The following is a 25,529-nucleotide window of genomic DNA, read 5'->3' on the forward strand; positions in this document are numbered from 1 at the left end:
ACACTGGGTGGGGGTTCGCATTCCCTCCTGTCACTGATACCACTGTTATTATAACCATGTTAACAGAGATATACATCGTGTAAGGCGTCTTGAGCTTTGAGAGGTGACCCCGAGTCAACCTGATACTTGGATAATGAGGCACTGCGAGGACGGACCATCTGTGTGATCAGGCCGAGCTCGGATCTGCTTCAGAAGACATTTTATTCCAAATAACTCTCCGTAAACCGATGAACAGATTGTAATTGTACGCCAGGCTCATCATATATTCCAGGGTGAATAAGACACAGCGGCTGAGCTAAGGTTGAAAATCAAGCTCTCTGTGAACTCCCTTCAACACAATGCGTATCATCATTTCTGAATTACTTTTTCTTTAATTTCAGCTTAACAAAGTCTGGTCATCACTCTGGTTTGATGTTTGCATTGTGCCAGCAGTGTCAATCTCTGTCGTTCTCTCACTATAAATACTTCAAATAATTGTCTCCTTTGGTGTTGCCCCTCTGTTTATCGCCGCGTTGCTAAAGTGACTCCCTACTAACAACTGCCTGGACTTACCAGGACTATTTTTTTCTCGTGGCGATCCCCTAGAGACAACACAACCCAAGCCTCACTGATCTCATTAGAGCTATTTTAGTTCATTACATCTCTGTCAGCCACAATTTTTTTTTCTCCTCCCTGAGCTGAAGCTTTGAGCTGAAATAGTGGCAGCAGCTTCTCTGAAGTCGCCTCCTATAAAAGTAAATTGTGTAACCTATAGAAGCACAACGCACAGCCAACCGGCAGCCGAATCCATCTTCCCCCAGCTTGGGTTACTCCAGGGAGACTAAAAACGTAGCTGGACCAGTCAGGTTTAATCATTTTCTTTAGTTTGTGCTCCCAAACTCCCCAGGTGTGTGCACACCCGTGTATTAAGAACATAACATACGACCGAAGCTATCATACTGCTTAAGAAGCAAGTCACATTTATTCACAGGATCAAATCATGATAAATGAGACGTGTGTGCATGTGCCTCCATGATTTTTTTTTTTTTGCTCTATATTTACCAGATATCAAGGCAAACCTCTCATAATGATGTTTAGACTTCAGGATACAGGAGCTGAGAGAGAAGGCATTTAAGTAGTATATCACCAGCTTCCCATTTAAAAAAAAAAACATTTCCATTGCAACATAGAGTGATTGTTAAGCCACGGAAGCGAATTCAAAATGCAGAAAGTTAAAGATTCATTAAAAAAATTTTCATGTAAATTGTGCAACAACAAAAAATAGACTTTGCTCTCATAAGTGTGCGATAGCGATTCATGAATATGTATTGAAATATCCAGGAATGAAACTCTTCAAGAAGCCGATGCTTAAATCCATTGGTTATTTCACTACGAATCTATTGAAGCACTGGTTAATACCTTGTGATGTTTGCAGAACAGGAGGCAATAACAAGAAAAATACATTATTGTGATTTTCTGCCATGCGTTGAAGATGTGAATATAAAGCATCACAAAGGAGGGATTGAATCCCTCCCATGCTGGATCATCTCATAGACTTTATAGAGAGCAGATTGTCTGAGTCCAGGTTAATAAATGGAGAGGAGCTAAGCAGGCCGTTCACACTGTACGAGTCACAGCTGGGAGGAATCAGGAGAAACGCTGAGGGGCTGGCAGGAGATGAACACCACTGGGCCAGTGCATGGGGCCGTCGGAGGGGCTAATGGGGAAGTGGCAACATGTGTGGAGGCAGCTGAAGGGACTCGAGTGATTATGACAAGTGGGAGAGTTCAATGGTGCCCTGGCAGGTTGGGCGCTTGCAGGTATGTAGAGCTCCATGGGAATTCAGTGGAGGGTGAAGTGAGAGTGGCTGGGGGCAGAGACACAGGCTCAAATCATTATAATTGTGGCTGTTAGACCATTTTTGTCCCCGGAGGACGTTTCACAGGCAGGAATATGTTGAACGACTGAACCGAGGCTGGAGAATGTGCACAGATCTGAACTACTTTTTTTTTTATCTAAATAAATGTATCTGTAATAGTTGTAACGCAGCTCCAATAGTGGCATGTGGGGTACACCACCATCAACACTGGTTCTAAGTGATGTCAGCCACAGTGAGAAGTCACCATCATGCATCCGTCTTCTGTGTTGTTCTCTCCAGTTTGATGTGTGTGTTTGTGTACTGCAAGAAGAAAGTAGAGTACACACAGGAAACGCACAGGGAGAACATGCAAAACACTTCTGCTGCCCACTTGTTATATTGAAAAGAAATACAGCTCAAACATGAAACCACTTTCAGCAGATACAAAAGGATTAAGCTTTACTTTAGTTCACATTAAAGGAATTTCTTAGTTTTTCACTCACACAAAAATTAAATCAATGTTACACAACCTGATAATTGACAGTGCTGAGATATGGTTGTTCTTGTTTTTCCCCATGATGAAAAGAAAAAGCCCAGGAGACATTTTCATGCCATTTTACTGATACTCTTTAACTCTTACTGGTTTTTTATTGCTATTTTTTTTTTTACTTTTACTGTTTTACTGGTGCTTTATTGATACTCTATTGATGCCTTTCACCATTTATAGTACTTTATTGATACTTTTTCATTATTATTGCTACTTTATTGATCCGTCTCTAATACTACTGGCACTTTATTGGCCTGTATTGATACTTTTTACTATTACTGGCACCCATTGATACTTTTCCACTATTACTGGTGGTTCAAATGGTACTGTTACTATTATTATTATACATACATATTATTCTCTCTCTCGCTCTCGCTCTCAGACACAATGATAGAACTATTGCTATTTGAACTGACTTAGTCATGACAGTACGTAGGGGATACGAGTCGGCAGAGAGCAGCAGGCACACACAAAATCAATTATTAATGTTGAGAAATGTAGGCGTCAGTCTTCCTTTTTATTCTTCCTCTCTTGATCTGCTCCAAAGCTTTAAGTTGTTTCATTTAAGCAAGTGTTGTATATTCTCTAGTAAAAAGTGTTAAGCGTTTTGGTGAATTTGAAGTAAATGAATTGTAATTTCAATAGTACTAATGATTCGTGTGTTTTCCAGATAGGATCAAATTATATGTTCTGAAAAAAAAAAAAAAAATCTCAGCCACATTCACATGCTCATTCAGCTCGAGCGCTCAATACTTTGATGTTGCTGCACTCTTGTGAGAACGGAGTCTTACTGGGAGATTTTAACAAATTGTGATGTGCAGTGCTGTGCTTAAAACCCTGTGCAGAACAACAGTGCAAAAACAGTTGTAGGGGCAGCAGGGCACTGTCAAAACTGCCGTCATTGCATTTTAACTAATCTGACTGATACAGGTAAAGACGTAAGCAAATTCCAAACCAGCTGATATCCATTCATTCATCCGTGAATTAAAAACTGTGTTTTTGACTGCCGACTCTTATGTTATTAAAACTCAAAGTGGTGAGCTTCCCATGGAGACGTGGTCGGCTAAATGTCAAAGGTCACATCATTTAATGGGATTTCTACCAGATTCCCCACCGGCTTCTCTGGTCATGATGAATTTTCATGAGAAAAAAAAAAGGGGGGGGGGGACTTTTAACAGTATGCTCACCTTGAGGGTTTGACTAATTTACACAACTCAATCAAATAAAAAATAAATGAGAAGCCACATGGTGTGACATGAACACACAGTCTGATAATTAGCAGAGAAAACTGAACGAAACATTACAGAGGTGACCATCAGGGGGGAAAGGACTGACCCACCGAGAAGAATTTCCTGGAAGTATTATCATACAAGCTGCCCTTACGATCTGTAGGACTTCTCCCGTACAGTTTCAGTGTGTCACAGAAGGCTTTGTACGTGGCTTGGTCGGTAGAGCGGTTCGATTTTCTCTTGCTGGGATACAAGTACAAGATACAAGTGATTCCCCCATTGAACGCCAAATTGCTCCCAGTGGAGGTTGAGCGCCTTCCATAGTGGCTATCACAGTGTGTGTATGGGTGTACATGAATAAATATCTCAAATCTATTCAGCTAGCATCTGAAAAGTTAAAGAAACGACACCAAATATACATATTGCTTATGTATTCTATTCAAATTTTACACGGCATGCCCTAAAAGGTTATATCCTTTTTGCAAAAACTATTCATAAAAATAACATTGAATTTATTCTAATTAATATTTGCAGTGTGCTTGTGTAGTATACATATCATGTCACACTATATAGACCAATCACAGCCGTTGCTGTCTGCCTGGCATTCAGTTCTCTGTTACAGTACCATTCATTCTAAATAATGAATATGTAAGCAGTGACATGAGCTCATTACAGAACTAAAATATCAAGAGCTTCCATTTTCTTCTATACACGTTTAAAAAAAATGTTGCCATGTAACATCAATTCTCCACTGGGGGTAAAAAAGCGCTATATAGGAAATCTATTAACGACCTTGAACTGAACAACTCTGTGTCATAAACAGATTGAGGACTGATGTATTCTAGAGCTTTTCCCAATTGTTGAAAATTGTGTTGCCAAGTCAGACTCCCATTGACTCCTCAGTGTGGCTAAAGAGTTCTAAACTGTGTAACGAGAAATAAATTGTCCCAATATTAGCTTCAGAGAGGATCCTCATTTCCAAGGGTTAATCTATCGTTTGGTGGCATTTGAGCCATTCTCCTCTCAGATTATTGAGGTTTTTTTCTCCACCTCAGCCGTTTCACCATTTCCAGTCTTCGCAGCGCTGAATGTGCTCTTATTTCCTCCCCGTTTGATCTAAAGTTGGAGACTCAGTCAGCAATACTTTCTAGATGAAACACCGTGCTTTCACTAGATGCCCATGAAAAAGCTGCACACACTGCACATGTGGGGACAATAATGATTCCACTTGGACTGCACTTCACAAATATCATTGTCACATTATTATCAAGATTTATTTATTTTCAGACATACAGCAAAGCACATTTTTGTGGTACTGGCTCCAATATAATGACACCCGGTGTCACAGATTGACAGCCCACATGTGGGTGCCTGTTGTTCCAATAATTTGGCGAATGTCTGGAATATTTCTGCGTCCCCCTGCCAAGCTGTAATTGACTTAATCTTTCCATTAGACCCTCATTGCCCAAGCCAGCTGTCATCTGTTAAAGTTAACTGCTGTAACAAGCTGCGTTTCAAGCCTCCTGACAGAAGTGAGTTTTAGTTATGAGACTTAAAGGTGACTTTTAACCCCCTGACCGCCAACAAACACACACACACACACACACACACACACACACACACGAATGATGAGTGCCACACACATCTCCCCCGCTGACAGCTCTAATAAGCACACAGCTGACGAAGTCCTCAGTTTTGTCAGGTGGTGGGGTGTTGTTGATATTATCGAGCTTGGTAAATAGTCCTGCAGATAGTCATAAACAGAACCTATAACCTCCACGCATCATCACCTCTCCGCAGGTAGCAAACGGAGATAACAAATCCCTGCAGAGTGTATGGACATGAGCCTAATTGTGTCTCTCCTGCATTCATTTGGACTCTGCGGGGTGAGAAGAGCAGCAACAAACATTGGTTTTATTTTTTATTTTTGCTGAAAACAAACTTAGAAATTTGCACACAGTATGTAAAATTCTAACGGGTACAAGCAAACAGTCGTCCATCTTCTTTACCTGCTGGGAGCAGTGAGCGGAAAGCAGGGCGAGTTTGGAAAATGTAGTAGCTGATTGATTATGCAAACAAAAGGTAAGTAGTTACTAACAGCTTCCAGCACAATATTTATCAGCGAGATGACTCGTTAACCTATTAGACTGATTTGAAGTTACATCAACAACACATATCATTTGGAATAGATAGAGAACTAGTGTTTATGCTTTTTATGTTTGGATATTTTCCTTGTCTGGAGGACTGACTTCACTCCAGATTAATAAGGTTTTTCTGCAGCGAGCAGAAGTTTAGTGAAATAGCAACCATCAAGACAACAACTATTGTTCAGTGTTACTAGAACATTGATTGACAGCAGTTCTCCAACAGGAACACAAACCATAAAAACTGCTCAACCTTTTAGTAGACGTTCTTTGGAATACCGCACCCCAGATTATTACCCAATGATATTTTATTAGCTGCTTTAAAGTCACTCAGAATAAACAGTCTAATAAATGTGTTAAGTTTCTCACAATAAATCCAATGCTGTGTTGAATAAGCTGTATGTTTATTAAACACCTTTGCCTTACTACATCATGTAAGCTTGTAAGCATCAACTTGTAGCTTCCGTATCAAAGCTGTACTTGTGATGTGCGTGATTATGATGAATTACGAAAGTGCAATTATTGTGAGAATGTAGTATTTGGACATGTGAAAGCTTGTTTTTTTTTTGTGTCTGTATTGTTTTGCATATTAAGAAAACAGTTTACTGATCCAGACCAACTGAGATCAATACTGTTGTAGATATTGAGCATGTCAACATAAACCATGACCAAAAGACAAGGGTCATGCTTGAATTCCACATACAGCCAGTAAAGTCTGTTATTATCGCAAATGTGAGTGACGCTGAAACTTTGAACTCCTGCTGCCATCCCGACTATTGCATCGGCGCTCGTTTTGAGAAGCGCGGTCGAAACATGGCCGACGTTTACCGCGTCGCCGGCCTGCAATCCCACGTCGACAACAACGTCCCGACAAGTCGAACCATAAGCATGTGGATCCCACAGCAACGGTGGCAAAAATAAATAAATAAAAGGCTGCGATTACATGCTTGGCTAATTTGCAGCCGTTTCTGTTTATATCTGTACGTGTTGCAACTGTTGGTCTCAGAAGAGCTTCAGCAGAAGAGAAGCCCTTTGAAAGCCACCGCAATTTAACATTTCAACCGATTTGTAACCTGAATGTTTAAGAAGGAAGATGTGACAAATAAATGTATTTTTATTCAACAGAGAAAAACACAGATTATCCTTTGGCTGGCATTTTTAGTAAGTGAGTCTCAATATAAAAAAAAAATATATTTTATTCACTTTATTAGAGATCATAAATGTCCACTGGCAGACGCCTGATCAAAAGTTTACTACGAAGAACCGCTTTTTCTCCACATTTATTTATTTATTTGTTTACCAGTCTCTGTTATTTATTAAGCAGATTAAAGACATAAATCTCGAGTGCTCGCACAGAAAAGTGAGAGTCATTGCATACTTAAGAGCAGTAATCAACATGCCGGGATCTGGGTCAGAGGAATCTTTGGCAATAGCAAACATCATTAACAAACATTTGGCCCAGTTCTCCCAACACTCACTCATCATAAACCTTCATAAGAGGTTTGTTTGTGCCTCTAAAAGCTTTTCTTTGATTTACCTAGTGTAAATCTTCTAAGTAAATGTTTGTCTCCTACAGAGTTTTTTTTTTTTTCCCACCACAATGTACCAGAAGTTAAATCTGCTACATGGAAAAGAACAGGAAAAGAAAAACAGACACAAAGGAAAAGCTCTGTAAGTGATGTGGTTGTTTTCAAATGTGTGCAATAGATTGTTCAGACACTAACATGGTGAAATAAATGTGTCTCTGCCCTCTAGTGGCAAGTGAGGTCAGTGTTTCATGGCTTCGAAGCAACTTGGGAAGCCACTCCTTCGCAAACAGTTCAATATAGTAACTTAAAAAACAAAAAGGGTTTGTGTCAGAACATAATCTATAATGTTGGAACATTTTCCTGACTTGTTGGCTTAGATTGCATAAAAAATAACAAACACTTTACTTGCTTTACTGCCTAAATGTAGAGAAATTAAATGAAAAACCTTACACACATGCAATTTGACAGATTTAAATAACCCATCTTCAACCATGTTATTAAACTTGTCTCAAGGATTGTAAATTAACTCACTTGTAAATATAGCAAATTGCAATTATACAGCTTTCCATTTCTCTTACATTCAATAAGTGAAAAAGCAACCGAATTCATTTCTCGCATTCCCTTTGCACCTTCACAGGGAAGAGGATAGCAGAGTTCACTGTGCGTGCTGGTGTCGGGTCTGAAAAAGCATCATAAATGGGGAAAAAAACCCAAACAAAAACAAATCCTGACCACGCAGTGTGACCTTAACTCGAATCACTGCAGCAGCCTCATGGCAGGAAAACTGCTTTGTCTAAAAATAAAACAGGTGAAAATGAAAAGGTGGTCACGTCAGAACTTACTTTTCACTTTGGAATTAAGTGGAAAAGGCGCTTCATGAAAGCAAAAAAATAACAAAACTGTACAGCTGCTGCCTCAGCTGTGCGCTCAAAAGCTGAAGAGCAAAAAAAAGGGGGCAAAAAGCAAAAAGAGCTCAAGCATCTGCCCATATTTTATAAAAGAAAATCTTTAGAAATGCCATTCAGTAACATTCTTCACATCTCTTCAGCAGGCAATGAACTCTGAAGATGATACTGAAATACCTCACTCATTTGAATATTTCTTTCTTTTTTTTGTGCTATTATTAATTCATTTTCATGTGGCTTGATGGAAAATGCTTTATTCTCATGTGAATACTCTTTACTCTACGGAGAAGAAATATATAGTTTTTATTTAGATTCAATTTTTTTTTCTCGGTTCATTTCCTGCAGAGGATGAGATTCCCTTGGCTGTGTTTGCTGTATTTTTCTGTTCATGGATTAATACTCGACTTACTCGCGTGAAAGAGATTAAACTGACGAAATAAGTCTTTCTAATGGAGAAAATCCTCAAAAACTAGCAGTGATTGACAAAACAATAGGACATTCGTGTTGAAATACCTCATTTGAAACCAGCCCACAGCTGTAGCATTTGTTATGTGTTATTAATATCCATGTTCACATTTTCATTTAAAGTGAATGACTTTTATGCTTCATTTTAGTTTTGCATAATATCTGTAATCCAGTATTTCTATACAGACAGTTTACAGAATTGTTTGGCCCAAATTCACCTTCTTTTTACCAAAATACTTCACCAAACTTTAAATCACAGTTTGAGATACAGATTGGCTTCACTTTCCACAGTCTGACTGTGTTACAATATATTTTGTTTGCAACAAAGAAAGCTCTAAATATGACCAAAAGAAAAAAAAAATACCCTTGCTCTTGTTTCATATACTTAAGCATGCGTTTAAAAAAAAAGAGAGAAATCATTTCATATTTCCATACGTTAAATGCAACAATCAAGAGAAAAAGTACTTGCTTTGGATCATGTTTTTTTTTTGGTCATTTTGATTCAATTTTATTTTATTTCTGTAGTGCCAAATACAATACAGCACAGAAACCTGCAGAACCAAAACTCAGAGGTGGAGACTTTCTGTGAGAGAATCAGACCCCGAGCATTAAAGACATTGATCCATATAATCCAGGAGTTTCCAATAAGAGGGTTTAATTCATTCAATTCATTGGTTTTCATCCCATTTGGACATACATGTGTGTGTGATTTTCTCTTTACAGCGAGATGCAATATGAGGTTCAGCAAGGAGGATAGTTATAACCTTAAATCATGTCAGTGATGTGGATGTGTTTCCCATCATGCACTGTGCCCCCTCCATCACATGCAGAAGCTGCTAACAGAGTTTTCTCATGTGTTTCAGACATGTTAATTACAATTTATTCACAGAACATGATGCACTGGGTGAAATCCATTATTACATTTAAAAAAAACAAATCTCCCTTTAAATCACCAGCAACTGACATAAAGGAGTTTCGGGAATAAAACACAATTTGTCTGAAATTACTATTAAATTATAGTAAAAAGTGTTAGTGTTAGAGATCGTCCTCACTCTTAACAATTACAATGCTACTCTAATGGAATGCGTAAAATCATTTAAATCCTCCTATAATGACTTAAATTGTCAAGGAAAATATTACCGTGACTCTATTGTCTAAAAATGTGTACATAAAAAAAGAGAGATGATTTGAGTAATATTGACTGTAAGTACCTTAAATGGAAGGATGAAGAGCATTGTATGTCTTGCATCTCATGGTTACTCCTAATAAATTGCCCCTTGTATTCCTTTGAGGATTCAGAGGAAGAAAAATAAAAAAAATCACGAGGCTTTCATAAATCCTATATGCTCTTTATAGGCAATTGTTTACTTTGCGCTGCTTCAGTATCCCAGATGCTGGAGAAAATAACATTAAATGACCGAGTCGCTCAGTAGAAACATGCAGAATTTAGAAAAAGGTTGGACAAACGGCAGTTTAATGGCTGGGATTCCTGTGAACCCCCTCAGGCTGCAGAGCGGTATGGGAGCCAACTGATTGGATTTAATGCTTTTCATGGGGAAATATGTGACATTACTAAAGGGCATCTTATATGAACGGCGCGCTCTAAGTAGATTATACAGTTTGTTCTAGCAGTCAGCAGGGCTTCTGTTTGTGTTTATAACCTCAGTGTCTGCAGCACTATGATGTTTATGTCTTCCCCGCGGTTTGCAGCAAACATCACATGTTACAGTCATACAGGTTCCTTCATGACGATAACAACGCTAATGCTCACTGGCACTACTGCATTTCCTGCCACACCACATTTCCTGAACCGCTTATTTATACAGAACATAAATACCGTCTCAACCAGGCCTGGGCGTCCCAGACCACACTGGTTGTGGATGAAATAAAGACCCAAAATGAAAAATACATGAAGCGTGTAATACGGCTGGTGAGTTTTAATGTTCCACTGCAAATGTTAACATTGTGATTAACTGGAAATATTACCTGAAGCCTACTGAGTTCTTATCAACTTGTTTTTAACACAAATAGAGTTACTTAAACCTTCAGGTTGAAAGGGAAGACTTAAAGTGAGTCGTCCTGCATTAGAAAAAAACATATCTGCAATATTTCAAAAAAAATTTCAACAATTTTTGCAAAAGGTATGAACATTTGCAAAAAGAATTTTGCAAAAAAAATTAAAAAGAAAAATTGTAAACTTTAATATATATATATATATATATATATATATATATATATATATATATATATATATATATATATATATATATATATATATATATATATATATATATATATATATATATATATATATATATATTGTGGTGTGCACCTGAGAGGGAGGTTCTCCCAACCAGAATGGAGTGGGTGTGTCGGGCACGTGGTGTGGTGTTGATAGTGGGAGGTGTTTATAAGGGGTAGTACGGTGACACAGGGGGTTGGTTATCTGACAGGTGAACTGTCAGACGGTTGGAGAAAATAAAGGAAAAAGCGACTCGACTCCTTCGTCCGTCTCCTCTTTCTCCGCCTCCACAATATATATATATATATATATATATATATTTATTATTATTATTATTATTTTTTGCTTTTCTTTATGTCCTTTTATGGGTTCCGTAAAATGGTGTGGGGCAACGGGTTTCCACGCAATTTATGAGTAAAGTCAACTAATTTGGGTTAAGAGTGAGGGTAGTTATAATATCTCACAAGTATATAGCCTATAGCATGGGAAAAAATTTAAAAGACCAGTATTTGATTAAAAAATGTATATTTAAGATGCATACATGAAGATAAAAAAAACAGGTCAGATTAATTTCCTTTTTTTCAACCCACCAATTATGGTGATGAAATACAGATTTTTTTTAAAATCAGAAAAAAATCAGGTTGTCATTAGTAACAGTTCAGCCTTGAGCCGCACCTGTTACAGCAGCATTTCTTCTCTTTTCTCTCTCTCACTGGAAAATCCACAATGACCGTTTCTGTGGCTCCAGACGACCACGCGCCACTTTGTGCGCCACATCCGACTGGAAGAGAGGGATTGTGGGCTGGGTGAAGTGAGGGAAGGGCAGGGCAGAGAGAGAGGGAGAGAGAGAGAGAGAGAGAGAGAGAGAGAACGTGACACTCCGTTAAGTGTTCAGTTTGGAGAATTGATAGATCAAATGAGGATCACGTCTTGTAACTTCCGTCTGTGACGCGCCGCAGCGCGCGTTTCACCGAGCAGCGATCCGGAGGAGCAACAGGCGCACGGTGAACTTTCTTCCTTCTCTCATTTTTTTTTTTTAAATACATAATTGAATTATGCAATTAAGCTGTGATTACAATCGTTTGCCACCGAAATAATCTATTTAGACATCTGTGTGAAGAATTGCTGGATTCCTTCTCTTTTAATCACGTTTATATTTGCACTATTGTGTAATCTGGTACGATTATCATTGCAACCACAAGTACATCTTCAATATGAAATACTGCACTTCATAAACTTCTATTTAATGACTTCTTTAAGTTTTACAATGCTGTTTGAATATAAGCTTTATACTGAAATTGAATACCTAACCCCAGACCTCAGGGCTTTGGAGCCACATGTGGCTCTTCAGCCCCTCTGCAGCGGCTCAAGGACGTTTTTGAGAAAATTGTTTCTCAACATTTTGCTTCCATTCTTATATCATTTGAAAACAACTCTGGTTTTCTTCCCCACTGCTCCCAGTGTAATCTCCAGGCTAAAAACTGTGAAAACAGACAGATTTGCTGGGATTGCCTATTTATTTGTTTATTTATTTGTTTATTTATTTATTAATTAAATATTTAAAACTGCATAAATGAAAAAAATTAGCAGAATAGGTAAAAGCTAAATCATTAAAATTAGTAGATTAGGTTTTTTTAATCAAGAAAAGAAAAAAAGGAAAGGGAAGGAAAGTGGAAAGAATACAAGGAGGGAAAAACAAAGATGAAAACTTCTCAAACCACAAAAAAATGCACAGCAGCTGTAAATAGTTAAATAGCTAAAGTGGCTCAAATAGTCAGGATGCTTAAAATAGCTAAAACGGGAAAATCCATTAAAACATCAAAACTTTACCTATGAAACTTTTTGTTTTGCAAGTTTGTTTTCTTTTTCAAAGATGTTTTTCCTTCATTTCAGAACATTTACATGTTTTGTGGCTCTGAACAAGTGGAAAATTGCGAAAATGGCTCTTTTGGTCATGATGGTTGCAGACCCGGTTTGAATCCCGATCCACAATGTTTCTGTTTTTCTCTCCTTCAATCCCCTGAATGCCGACTGGACCAGCAGAAAGTCACTCTGAACCTGGTTCTGCTGGTTCCTACCTGTTAAAAGTTTTTGGTTTTTTTCCCACCGTCTCTTAGGCTTCCTCATGTGGAATATTTGGGTTTTTTCCCCCCTGTGACGGTACCTTGAAATGATTGTTTTGTATTTGGTTGAAGTGAATGGAATTGTAACTTGCAACTTGTTTTATTTTGCTGTGATTCTTTTCCAGTTGCCACTGAGATCCAGCTGCAGCAATGTCTCAGCTTTACTACAAGAACACCGACAGCTCGTCATACCGGGACCGCATCCCCCTGCGGATCGTGCGGGCCGAGTCTGAGCTCTCGGTCCTGGAGAGAGCCTACCTGGGGGCGGTGGAGAAGGGGGACTACGCCACCGTGAAGCAAGCCCTGGAGGAGGCCGAGATCTACTTCAGGATCAACATCGACTGCATCGACCCGCTGGGGCGCACGGCGCTGCTCATCGCCATCGAGAACGAGAACCTGGAGATCATCGAGCTGCTGCTCAGCTTCAACGTCCACGTGGGCGACGCCCTGCTGCACGCCATCCGCAAAGAGGTGGTGGGCGCCGTGGAGCTGCTGCTCAACCACAAGAAACCACGTGGAGAAAAACAGGTAGCAGCCAAAAAAGTATTTCCCGGGGATTGGGGGGGGGGGGGGGGGGGGGGGGGGGTGCTCAGCGTTCACCCTCAGACACTGTCGCTTTTACAAAACTTTGCTGCACGAGAAGATGAAATAGAGTCACGGCTCGTTTTGCTCGTTCTGTTTGAACATAGTTATCGTGACAAAGCATTGTTTTACTTCGAGTTACCGACCGTATGTTGTTCCGTAAGACGCTCCTTTTAAGTACAACCTTGTTAGAACCCTCACATTCACCATTACTATTAGTTGGTGTTGAGAATTCGACTGTGGGTTTACAGAAAGGAAGCGTGTGTTTGAATGCGGACTGTGTTTTTCTGTGGAGTTTGCATGAGCTTCCTCTGTCTTTGAGGGGTTTCTTCAGGCACTCCAGCTTCCTACCACAATCCAATAACATCAAGGACATTTAACACAGTAACACAGTATAACAAACAACAAAGAAAGTTTCGTTTTTTTTTTTAAAAAGCAAGTAGTTAAAAATTGTCTGATTGGCATTCCTGAGCAGAAAATGAATGTTAGAATGTTTACGGTCCATAAGTCTCTGTTTGAGAGCAGTGTGGTGGTGGTTGGGGGGAGGGGGTGGTGTATGAGTTCCCGCTTATCGTCTGGTAATTGTCTGTAGATGTGTTTCTGATTGCATCTCCTTCCTTTCACTCTGCTGTGCATAAACGTCTGCTGCTTTGCTCCAAATTTGCTGAGGAGAGAATAGAACATTTTCAGATAGTTGGCTCCTTCATCAGCTCCCCTTTTGTAAATCCCAAAACATATTTTCCATTTTCCATATTGTCCCCTACATGTTCACTGTTGCCTCCCTTTTTATAGAAATAACCCTGAGCAGTTGGTTTGTTCGTGTGATTTTAATTCCGCAAAACACTTGTGATCTCTTCAGGGTTCACTGCGCTCTCCTGTCTGATTTGTAATAGCTGCAATTTTTAATGTACGGGTCTGAAGTGTTGGGGTTTTTTTTTGTTTTTTTTACTGAAAAGCTACAAAACTTTATTTAGAGTTTACGGCAATTAGTGAAAGACTCCAGTTGATTGCAACTACCTTACATCATTGTACATCATTTTTTTCTGAGGCTGCTCGGTTTCTCTAAAAAACCAACGTTATGTATTCTGAGAAGTGAAGGGAGAAAGAATAAAATGAGTTGAATCTTCCAACTGGGAAGATATTTTTGAGGCCAGCTGAACCGCCAGCCATTAGTCGTGTGCCTGCTGTTCGACATGGCGGTCAGAAAGCAGAGACCCTTTTCAAATGGTTGCGCCGGTTCCTGTGATGTACTGTCTGCTTTTTAAAGCCGTGTTTCTTTGATGGAGTGATCCATGCGCTGTCAATTAATCCTTCGTTTGTCTTTTTCTCTCTAAAAAAAAAAAAAAAAAAGGTCCCGCTAATCCTGCTGGACAAGCAGTTTTCAGATTTCACTCCCGACATCACTCCGATCATCCTCGCCGCTCACACCAACAACTACGAGATAATCAAGCTGCTGGTGCAGCGAGGTGTTTCCATACCTCAGCCTCACGCTGTGCGCTGCAGCTGCGTGGAGTGTCTGTCCAGTCTGGACGGGGACAGCCTGCGTCACTCGCGCTCCCGCCTGAACGTCTACAAGGCCCTGGCCAGCCCGTCGCTCATCGCCCTCTCCAGCGAGGACCCCTTCCTGACGGCGTTCGAACTCAGCTGGGAGCTGAAGGAGCTCAGCACGGTGGAGAACGAGTTCAAGTCGGAGTATGAGGAGCTGTCCCACATGTGTAAACAGTTTGCCAAGGACCTCTTGGATCAGACCCGGAGCTCGAAAGAGCTGGAAATTATCCTCAACTACCGGGACGACGTCAACCCCTTGATGGATGAGAACGGCAATGACCTGGCCCGACTGAAGCTGGCCATCAAGTACTGCCAGAAGGAGGTAGGAGTTCTATTGACGTCCATATTGTTTTCATCGCATCACTGGTGTAACTCAAGAAGTGGGGTCATTTAAACCTCCAAGATGAGTACAAGGTTCTGTTCCCATTGCATTGGTTCTTGTAGTTTTAGCATTTTGTGTGATGTTGACGAGGGTTGCCCAATATCTGCAAATGTGTTGACATTTGGATTATCCCACATGATCAATATACACAGTAAACTGCAATGAATTGTGTTTCCATGCACTAGTGTGCCACGACTACAAACAAAGTGATCCCTTCATTCTTACACTACATACACTGCCAAGGTTTAAGTGGCTATGAATTAGGGAAGCATCGATCCATCATTGAATGTTCCTGTTGCTTTGCGGTGTTTTGACAGTTGGACAGCACAGTGCTGCTACACTAGTCTGCCCGCTGCCTGCAAACTGTGGAGTGGATTTCCTGACTCTGCGTCTCATTGAGACCCGCCTCCATTCAGGAAATCCAGTACACAGTTTGCAGCCAGCGAGCAGAGCAGCGCCAGGGAAACACTGTGGAGTCATTTCAGCAACAGTAAAGCAGACGAGGCTTCATGGATCGGTGAATTTCGTTGGTATCGGAACCCGATACCGGATCGAATCGACCTCATCCATGTTCAGGATATGAGCAAAGTAAGGTACAACCAAAGCGGTCAGTGCAATGATCTTAGAAAGAAAGTGTAGTTTAACAATCCCCTTGGGGAATTATTTCTCTGTTCTTAATCCATCCTATTCATAGTGAACCACAGCTACATGTACCGCTTCAGTTCAGACAACTTTTTATGATCCCACAAGGGGCAATTCATTTGTAGCTTCCCAGTGTAGGTTCATGCATACACTCAGTCACAGCATAAATAAATAATGGCGCAATCTGTCAAGGAAACATTTAAGCATGGGACAGAGCGAGATGTCCGAACACTGTAAGTAGCCCACCTATAGAAGTCAGAGCAAGATAAATATAAACCCAAGATAAAATATAATAATGTCCTCCAGATAAAATCATTTAAAAAGAGTGTAGTCTGCACTTAGGAGCTCAATAACAGGGGGACCCACAGTGGGAGCTCATTCTCTAAACTCTAGGGTGTCAAACATAAAGCCATTGGGCCAAAATCAAAACTGTCCCTGAAGTGGCTCCAATCTGGCCCCAAATCCTCCAAACAAATGGGGAAACTATCAAAGAAAAATTCAGATTTTTATTGTTCTTTTTAGCAAATTTCCTAAGAGCAGTGGACACAACACTGAGACCCAAGCTGAGATATATCAACTGATTCTGCGATGAAAAAATGTTACATTGCTGCTATAATTTAGCCTCAAAGCCATGCTGTCAGCTTGAGTTTATGAAAACATGCATAAACCTACAGCTATAGGAAAAGGTCTTTGGACACCAGACGGTTTCGTTAAAATTGGTTTTACGTTCAGATTGTAGTCATTTTTCACAGTAAAACAGGAAAACACAGGAAAGCTTTAAAGTTTGCATTTCAAGGTTAATATGGCACTATTTTATCTGTCCAGCCCACTCGAGATGAAATTGCGCTGCATGTGTCCCCTGAAATAAAACATTTGACACCTTCGTTGGACCAAGTTAAATCTTTAAGGCAGGAAAGATCGCAACAGTTTACACAATATTCTAGTTTTAAATTTCAATACAATCAGCACTGTGTGTGAATAATGTGGATTAGAGTAGTATTTTCCAGTCCGTGTGGCTGGAGATGTTTCATTGTTTCTGCAGGGTTCGTTCATGACTAAGTCATCAGCATCAGCAGTGTCCCGCATAGGGAGACATAAAAAAAAAACATGATGGGCCGTGGCTCTCCAGGACAAGGACTGAGATGCAGCACCAGATGACAAGAGCAGTGCCAAGATGAGCCGTAAATGGCCCGAGATGGGTGGAGATATCCTGTGGGAGTTTAGAGCGACATGTAATCGCCAGATTGGCTCTTAGCGATGCATTACAGAAGCCCTCTTAGACGGTCCCATGACGGCGGGATAATTGGGGATAAGGATGGAAGGAGTAATGGCCACTTCCCTCAAATGCAAAGTCATAATGTTTTAATTAGGGAAGAAGCCTTTTTTACTGTCTTAACATCTTCTATTGTATTTTCCATCGGATGCATTTGCAGCTTTGGGTCATTTGTTGACATGAACAGAATAAGTCTGGTCTCTTTTTTCGACCAATTCTGCAGCGGTTCACTTGCATTTCAGTCGTAAAGCTTAATTCATTTCGTTTCAGTTCCATCTTAATTAGAAAAAAAACAACACAAAAAAAAAACTGGGCAACCTGAATATAAATCCATAATTATTTATTTGTTTTGTTGTTTTCTGCAGAACAGACTGCACTACAAAAACACAGTGTGTACACTCAGCAGGTGTCTTTTATTTGTTACACTCATTAAAAAAAAAAAAAAATACCCAGAGCTTTCGGGTCTCATTTGAATCCAGCAGTTGTGTATTGTTTATTGCAGTTAATGACCCCTACCACCTGTGTATATTTAAACTTTCTCTCAACGTTTGTGTGTCTGCGTGCGGCTTTTGGGCGTTTCTTTCATGTTTTGATTGCACAGTTGGCAGAGTGGGGATGAAGGATCGTGTGATTGTTGTGAGGTTTAAACAGTTCAATGACAATGCTGCGCTGTTAATCTTGCTTATTCCATTATTTGGCTTGTTTGTGCACCGGCGAGGGGGCTGCATCCAGAGAAATTGAAATGATAAAATGAATAAAAAGCTTTCACTTTGTAATGTCGTCCCCCCCCCCCCCCCCTCCCCCATCTGCCCCTGTGTTTTGAGGACGGCTCGCCTGAACTGAACTTCCCTGCATCTTTATAGCTGCGCAAGTCATGAACCTTTCAGTTGCACTCATGAATATTTAGAATAGTAGGTTGTTTGTGCTCCATTTGCATGTTGACACTAAGGAAAAGTAGTTTCTTGGAGCGTTTTTACAGCAGAGTTGGAATGTTCCACTACTATCAGTGAATTTGGGACTTTTTGTGATTCTGTTGGAGGATTATTAATGGGAACTGTTGATCGATCAATAGAGCTAAAAACATTGTTGACTGGCTTTGCTCTTAAAAACAACTATTAAGCAATTAAAATGACTAACAGTACTTCTGACTAACTGCCCAGTTTAAATACGAGGTTGTTCTGCTTCATCTGTTCATTATTCTGGGTGTCTGTGTTGTTTGTCTTTTGTCAGTTTATGGTAACAGCCATTAAAATAACAAAGGTCCCTAAACTGCTGTTGTGAGGTTTTGCACTTAGTCAGAACCAAAAGTGCTCACAGAGTTTTAATGGACTAAACAAACCGCCAGCACTTAGTGGAAATGCACATTATATTGAACTGAGACGTGATGGTTTTATTTGTTTTCTTGCTACGATCCTTTTGCTCTGAATTAGTTTTATTTCTTCAATATTTCAGATTTTTTCCACACTTGTTTTATTACATAGATAGAATATGTATGTTGATGCATTTGTTTGTTTTTTTATTCTTGTAAATTAGATATACTAACCTTTTTTAAAGTTGTAGCCACAGCTTTTACTAAACTATTACATAAAGTTGTTTTACAAGTCTTTATTTAATTTTAGGTTCCAATTTTTATTTGTTCTCAGTCAGATTCACTGCTTGGAAATGTCTTTTTTTTTTGCTTTGTTTTTATTGGAATGGGCAAAATCCTTTATTTTCCCTTACATACATTTACAACATTGCATATCTTTCTCAATTCACATAATTTTTATTCTGTCCACTTTTCATGTCTCGTCTGTAAGACTTTATAAACTCCTTAAAATACCCAGCTTTCATTGTTTTTCAAGCATTTACCGTATTTGCATAGAATACTACAGAATTCCAAAGAAAAGTCTCTACATTATTCCATTGGTTAAAACATTTTTTTTTTTGCAGTTGAATTAAAGGAAAGTTATTCAGCATATACGTTTTAATTGATTTGTCAGATAAAGCTTGAAAAGAGTGCTTTTTGAATTTCTGTGCTCAAGCTGCATTATTTCATTCATTATTTAACTCCATAGATTTTACTTATTTTTCTAGCATTCAGTGTCTAAATGACGAAACATTTTCCGAATTTGTGTATTTAAGTGATATAATTTTGTTACATAACGCTATTCATACAATTCAAAACATCTTTCAGTAAATCCCATCCAAGCATTTCAAGGCTATTTTATAACTTAAAAAAAAAAAGTAAAAATAAGGTCAAACTCCTGAAACACATCATGATATTTTCTGTCTCTGCACATTACTGCACCACGGCTCAACTTTATATTGGAAAATATGCTCTTGTGCACATTGTGTTTTCTGACTATTTATAATGATTTCCCCTAAAATGAGCACGGTGGGAGTTCTGTAAAACCTTAATTGGGTTGATTAGTTTGCATCCCGACCCGGAGCAGCCTAAAGTGATCCAGGCCCGAGTGTGTAGATGAGTTGGGTTTTTTTTCCTTCCAAAGATGTCAGCAGACCTCGCCCCCTCCAGATGCCACTTTCAACACAACATCTGACAGACAGGATTTTAAAAAATGTCAGTTTGTGCACTCCAAAAAAAACCCCTCATTACCCACAATTTAATGTTTTACACCACCGTCCGTTCCGGGGGGTTCGTTTGACCTTAACTTGATTAAACTGAAAATGACTTCCATCACCATCTGCAAATGTCTAGCAGATGTTTTTATTGAATCTGTGAGGCCAGAGAGACCGTGTACGGGAAACAGATTTGACTATCACTTCATAGCCCAGGATTACAGAGTCATCAAACTCATTTCTGGCAAAAGAAGGATTTCTGAGTTCAATTCTGTATGTTGCACAAGTTTGTATAATACTTCCTGATACTTTACTTGAGTTTAATCCCAAAGCTGACTTAACCAAGACCTACTTTCCATCCAGTGATTCTTCGACCTCAACTGCAGTTTACTATTAAAAAGTAGTGCTTATATTCACATTATGTTTTCTGTCTATAATGGTGTTGGCTAAAAGTCACAACCGATTTGTTTGTGCAACTTTTAATTAGTTTGCATCCCGACACTCTGCATGCACGTTAAGTCCTCCAAACAGTGTCCTCAGACTTTACTCCCTCCAGATATTAAGCACATAATGTCAACATTTTGTCTAATACCTGTTCTGAATTCATTTCACTTCGCATCTATTTTCCCTCTCTTTGGCCCCCTCAGTTTGTTGCTCAGCCTAACTGCCAGCAGCTGTTGGCGACTCGCTGGTACGATGAGTTCCCCGGCTGGAGGCGGCGCCACTGGGCGGTCAAGCTCATCACTTGCATCTTAATTGGCCTCCTCTTCCCGCTGCTGTCCATCGTCTACCTCATCTCCCCGAAGAGCCGCTACGGCTTATTCATCCGAAAGCCCTTCATCAAGTTCATCTGTCACACCGCGTCGTACCTGACCTTCCTCTTCCTCCTCTTCTTGGCGTCTCAACATATCGCCTACGCAAACCCACACTTCCAGGGCCCGGCACCCACCACGGTGGAATGGATGATCCTGCCCTGGGTGCTTGGTAATCAGCCACCCAACATCACTCAATATTGTATATGTTGTTCTTTTTGGATTAACTTGGACCCACATTTGGTCGTAACATAATGCTAATTAACTACTATTCCTTCTGTTACCTTAACATTAGTTGAATATGTTGTTGCTATGGTAACCGTTCTACTAGTGCAGTTTATCTCCACCTAGCTCAAGCTGTTTATGTTGTTAGTTTTGTTGGTGTTTGTTCTCATTAGTTAATGAATCTAGTGTTTCCAAGAACCTCCAACACCCGAATTTTAGAGCATCTTCCTCCCCCTTCCTGGTGTAATTTTAACACAAGTAAATCAGGTCTCGTTTACGCAACATTTCCAAGAGAAAATGTGACGCCTTCGTTGTGTGTTGCTGTTCTGTTTACACGACAACGGAGCTCCGACCCACTGAAAACTCACCTCTTTTGAAAATGGCTCCCAAAGGTGGGACTTTTTGAAAACACTCCAACTCCTGTCTCCATGGAAACTGGAAAACTCAACTCTTCTGAAGTGTGTTACTGTGCATGCGCACCATGGCCCGTAGTAACTAGTTCTTCTGCACATGCAAAAGTAGAAGAAGAATAACAACAACCTCCAGAGTGTCATGACTCCCGCTCAATGTTCTCCTGGGACTTGAGAGTCACAACTTGGTGCATATGCACTTATTTTATATTTATTGTGTATTTTTTCTGTGTGATTTAATCCCCCCACCAACCCCCCCCCCCCCCCCAAAAAAAAAACACAACATCTTCTTGTGGCAAAACATGGGAACTACATAATTTTCAGCGTTTCTGCTATTTCCATGTAAATGGAATATCATTTTTAAAACATTGCCTCTCTGAAATGACGAAAACGATGCCTTTTCACTTGAAACTTTGCTTAAACAGGGTCTGAGTCAATCAGTTGATAGATTCCTATTTGCTCAGCTTATGTGTCGCAGCATCAGAGATTTTAAAACAATATAAGAGTTAATTTTCCAAGAATCTAGTCACAGTAAGTAACTTTATTTTTAGGAAGTACAACCTTTGACCAACAGTCGTATACTGCAGTCGACCCGTACTCAATGCAGGGATGCTTTGTCTTCTCCTCTCGCGGCGTCAGGCTTTATATGGACTGAGATCAAACAGATGTGGGACAGTGGTTTCGAGGACTACATCGACGACTGGTGGAACATCATGGACTTCATCATGAACTCCTTGTATCTGGCAACTATTTCTCTCAAGATTGTGGCCTACACCAAGGTAGAGCATGTCGAACTCTCTGACGCAATCAGCAGGAGAAGGATTGTTGACGTTTGTATGTCGGCTGTTCTTGTTTTCCAACAGTACAGTGGATACAAACAGCGGAGCGACTGGGAAATGTGGCACCCGACTTTGGTGGCAGAGGCGTTGTTTGCAATCGCCAACATCTTCAGCTCCTTACGCCTCATCTGTCTTTTCACCGCCAACTCCCACCTGGGACCTTTACAGATCTCACTGGGCCGCATGCTCCTGGACATCCTCAAATTCCTCTTCATCTACTGCCTGGTGCTGTTGGCGTTCGCCAACGGCCTCAACCAGCTCTACTTTTACTATGAAACCAAAGGGGACGGTAATTGCAAGGGCATCCGCTGTAATCCGCAAAACAACGCCTTCACGACGCAAGTTCAGGCCCTTAAATAAAAAGAATCCAGACAAGCGAGCATGTTTAGTAATTGATTGTTTTAGTTTTCTCGGCACCGCGTTAACGTGATGTATGGCTGTTTGCTTTCTCAGGCTCTTCGAGACTCTGCAGTCGTTATTTTGGTCTATATTTGGCCTGATTTCTCTCTACGTGACCAACGTGGAGCCGGAACATGAATTCACCGAGTTCGTGGGCACCACCATGTTCGGTACCTATAATATCATCTCGCTGGTCGTGCTTCTAAACATGCTCATCGCAATGATGAACAACTCCTACCAGCACATTGCTGTAAGTGATGAAGATCACCCATTTTTATATGAATAGTTTCACTGAACCATTTTTTTGTTTCTTTTTCACCAAGTTGTGTATTTCTTTTTAGGATCACGCAGATAAAGAATGGAAATTTGCCAGAACAAAGTTATGGATGAGCTATTTTGAAGAAGGCGGGACTTTGCCAGCTCCCTTCAATATAATCCTGAGTCCAAAGTCAGTGTATTATCTTTTTGGATGGATAAAGAGACATTTGTTTAAAACGCAAAGCCTAAAAAGACTTGAAACGTTCGAAACCTTGGGGGTAAGGTGTTCTGATCTGTTTTGTTATCAAAGTTTTATCTGACTGTTAAATTTGAAAAAAATAGTTCAACTCTTTTCCAGCAACTTATACTTATTTTGGTATATGTTGCCTTACCAAATTAATTTACAACATAAATCCAACTATTAAAGAAACAAAAAAAAGCTTGGAAAATGTAATTTAAATCAATGTGGACCTACTCAATAGTCATTACTTTTTACATTAGAACGACAAACACAGAAATAACAAAGCTGAAACAATTGCCAGAAATAATGAGAATTAAAAAAAAAAAATCTACAAATTCCAGAATGGTTTTAAGTGGCATGAACAGCAACAATGTCAACTACTTCTAAAATGGCAAAAAAATTTTAATAAATTTAGAATTTTCTATGCAACATAAATCACAGATTTTGGAAAATAAAACTAAATATATACAGATATGTTATCTTCATTTTAAAAGTGTTTTTTGAGGCTTTACATCAGGGGTGTCAAACGTTGCACTTGATGATTTGAATGTAATTTTCAGACTTTCTCTTGAACAAAGGGTCGTATATATTAAAAACAATTCAAGAACATTTCAAATCTTTACTAATGGAACTTTTGTCTTTCACTGCAGAGACGTGCAGCTGACAACGTACGATTGAAACACCAGTATCAGGTGATGTTTCTTTTCCATCATATATCATTAATAATTGATCATTTGAACTGCATTCATTTGTCTTCAAACTGTGTTTCCAGGAGGTTTTGAAGAACCTTGTGAAGAGGTACGTGGCAGCAATGATCCGAGACGCCAAGACAGAGGAAGGGTTGAAAGAAGAAAACTTTAAGGTCGCATGGTTTTCTTTTACGTTGGTTTTTTCTTTTCTTTTCTTTTTTTTCTTAGTCATTAATCCCCGCTGTTTTGTAATCACTTCCTTCTCAACAGGAGCTGAAGCAGGATATCTCCAGCTTCCGTTATGAAGTCGTGGGAATGATGAGGAGGCCTAATGGCAGAGCTTCCAGCAAAGTCGCCTGCTCCCCGCTGGCGTACCCCGGAAACCCCTTCAAATATTCCCCCAAATTTCCCGACGACTCCCAACAGAAGCTGAACGTTTTTGACGTGATATCCCCCACCGCCGTGCCGGGCGAAGCCGCCGGCGCCCCCGTCTCGCCGAGCTCTCACTGGCTGACCAACGGTTCGGTCGTTCTGTCCGGCGCAGAAAACCCTCTTCAGAGACAGAGAAAACGCTCCTCAGTGAAAGGAGAGGACATAAACCTGTTGCCAGTCGACGGCTTCTCGTCCGTGTCTAGTGGGGAGAACCTCAGGCAACCTGTGACCCAGGTGATTGTGGAAGTCCTTCAGAAGGTGGAGAAGGACGTTCAAGAGGTAAAACGCAAAGCTCAAGCCAAAGACGTGAAAAATAGGCCCCAAAAATATAAAACCTGAGTCCTTGATGTCTTCAAGCTTTTTTTTTTTTTAACTCTATTTATAATGTTGCATTAGTCATTCATCCAGCATTTAATTCTTTAGATAGGGGGTGTCAAACAAGGCCCGTGGGATAAAATTGATCTAAAAAGAAAAAAAAAAAGGCTTGAATCCAACCGGCCAAAAATTTCAAAGAAAATACAGATTTGCTTTTTTTCCCGCAACGCTGGCATTAAAGGTTAAACACACAACAACTACAGAAGTTTTTTTGGGCGGATTATTCACAGAATTTTTCACCAGAAATTCATTAAAATTGTCATGTTGAGATTTTAGTCATTTTCTGCACAAATTGTTTGTTTTTTGTGAAAACGTTGTCACTTTCATCACAAATAACTGCATTACAACAAAGAAATACATTTAAAATTAAAGGTTATTAGGTCACTATTTGTACCTGTCCTGCTCACTCAAGCTCTAATTAGGCTGAATGTGGCCCCTGAACTAAAATGTGTTTGACACCCTGCTTTAGATCAAACTCACTGTAGTTTAATTTAAAAAAAAAAAAAAAAAAACATTAAATCTGCACCCAACCCTCCATGTGATGCTCAGGGAACTGAACAATAATTTTATATTTTCATTAATTTTTTACTTTCTGCCTTTGCTCTACTCTTCTACCTTTAAGTGGCGTAAGTGCAAAAATCCTACATCCTCGTCTAAGACAAAAAAATTCTTATATATTGACCATAGTATTATGCAGGGACCAATGATCATGATCATTCACACTCAGAATATACGTACATAATGTATTTGATTCCGGAGCTAACTTGGAACTGAGGTTCAGTTTACCCGATTACGTTTTCACGTGAAAAATAAAAAACTTCCCGGGTGTTTTTGGTGTC

General features: G+C 39.8%; 1 protein-coding gene across 1 annotated transcript; it reads left to right on the forward strand.

Moving 5' to 3' along the window:
* Nucleotides 1-13,171: 13,171 nt before the first annotated feature.
* trpc4b (transient receptor potential cation channel, subfamily C, member 4b) lies at nt 13,172-24,654 on the forward strand (the record flags this gene model as incomplete). Its single annotated transcript, XM_080510804.1, has 10 exons — nt 13,172-13,549; nt 14,955-15,473; nt 20,658-20,994; nt 22,097-22,236; nt 22,321-22,634; nt 22,750-22,945; nt 23,037-23,231; nt 23,845-23,886; nt 23,967-24,056; nt 24,154-24,654. The coding sequence occupies 10 exons, from the start codon at nt 13,172-13,174 to the stop codon at nt 24,652-24,654; spliced, it is 2,712 nt and encodes a 903-aa protein (XP_080366930.1).
* Nucleotides 24,655-25,529: the final 875 nt, after the last annotated feature.

This window comes from Blennius ocellaris, assembly GCF_963422515.1.
Source record: "Blennius ocellaris genome assembly, chromosome: 2".
Lineage (NCBI taxonomy): Eukaryota > Metazoa > Chordata > Actinopteri > Blenniiformes > Blenniidae > Blennius > Blennius ocellaris.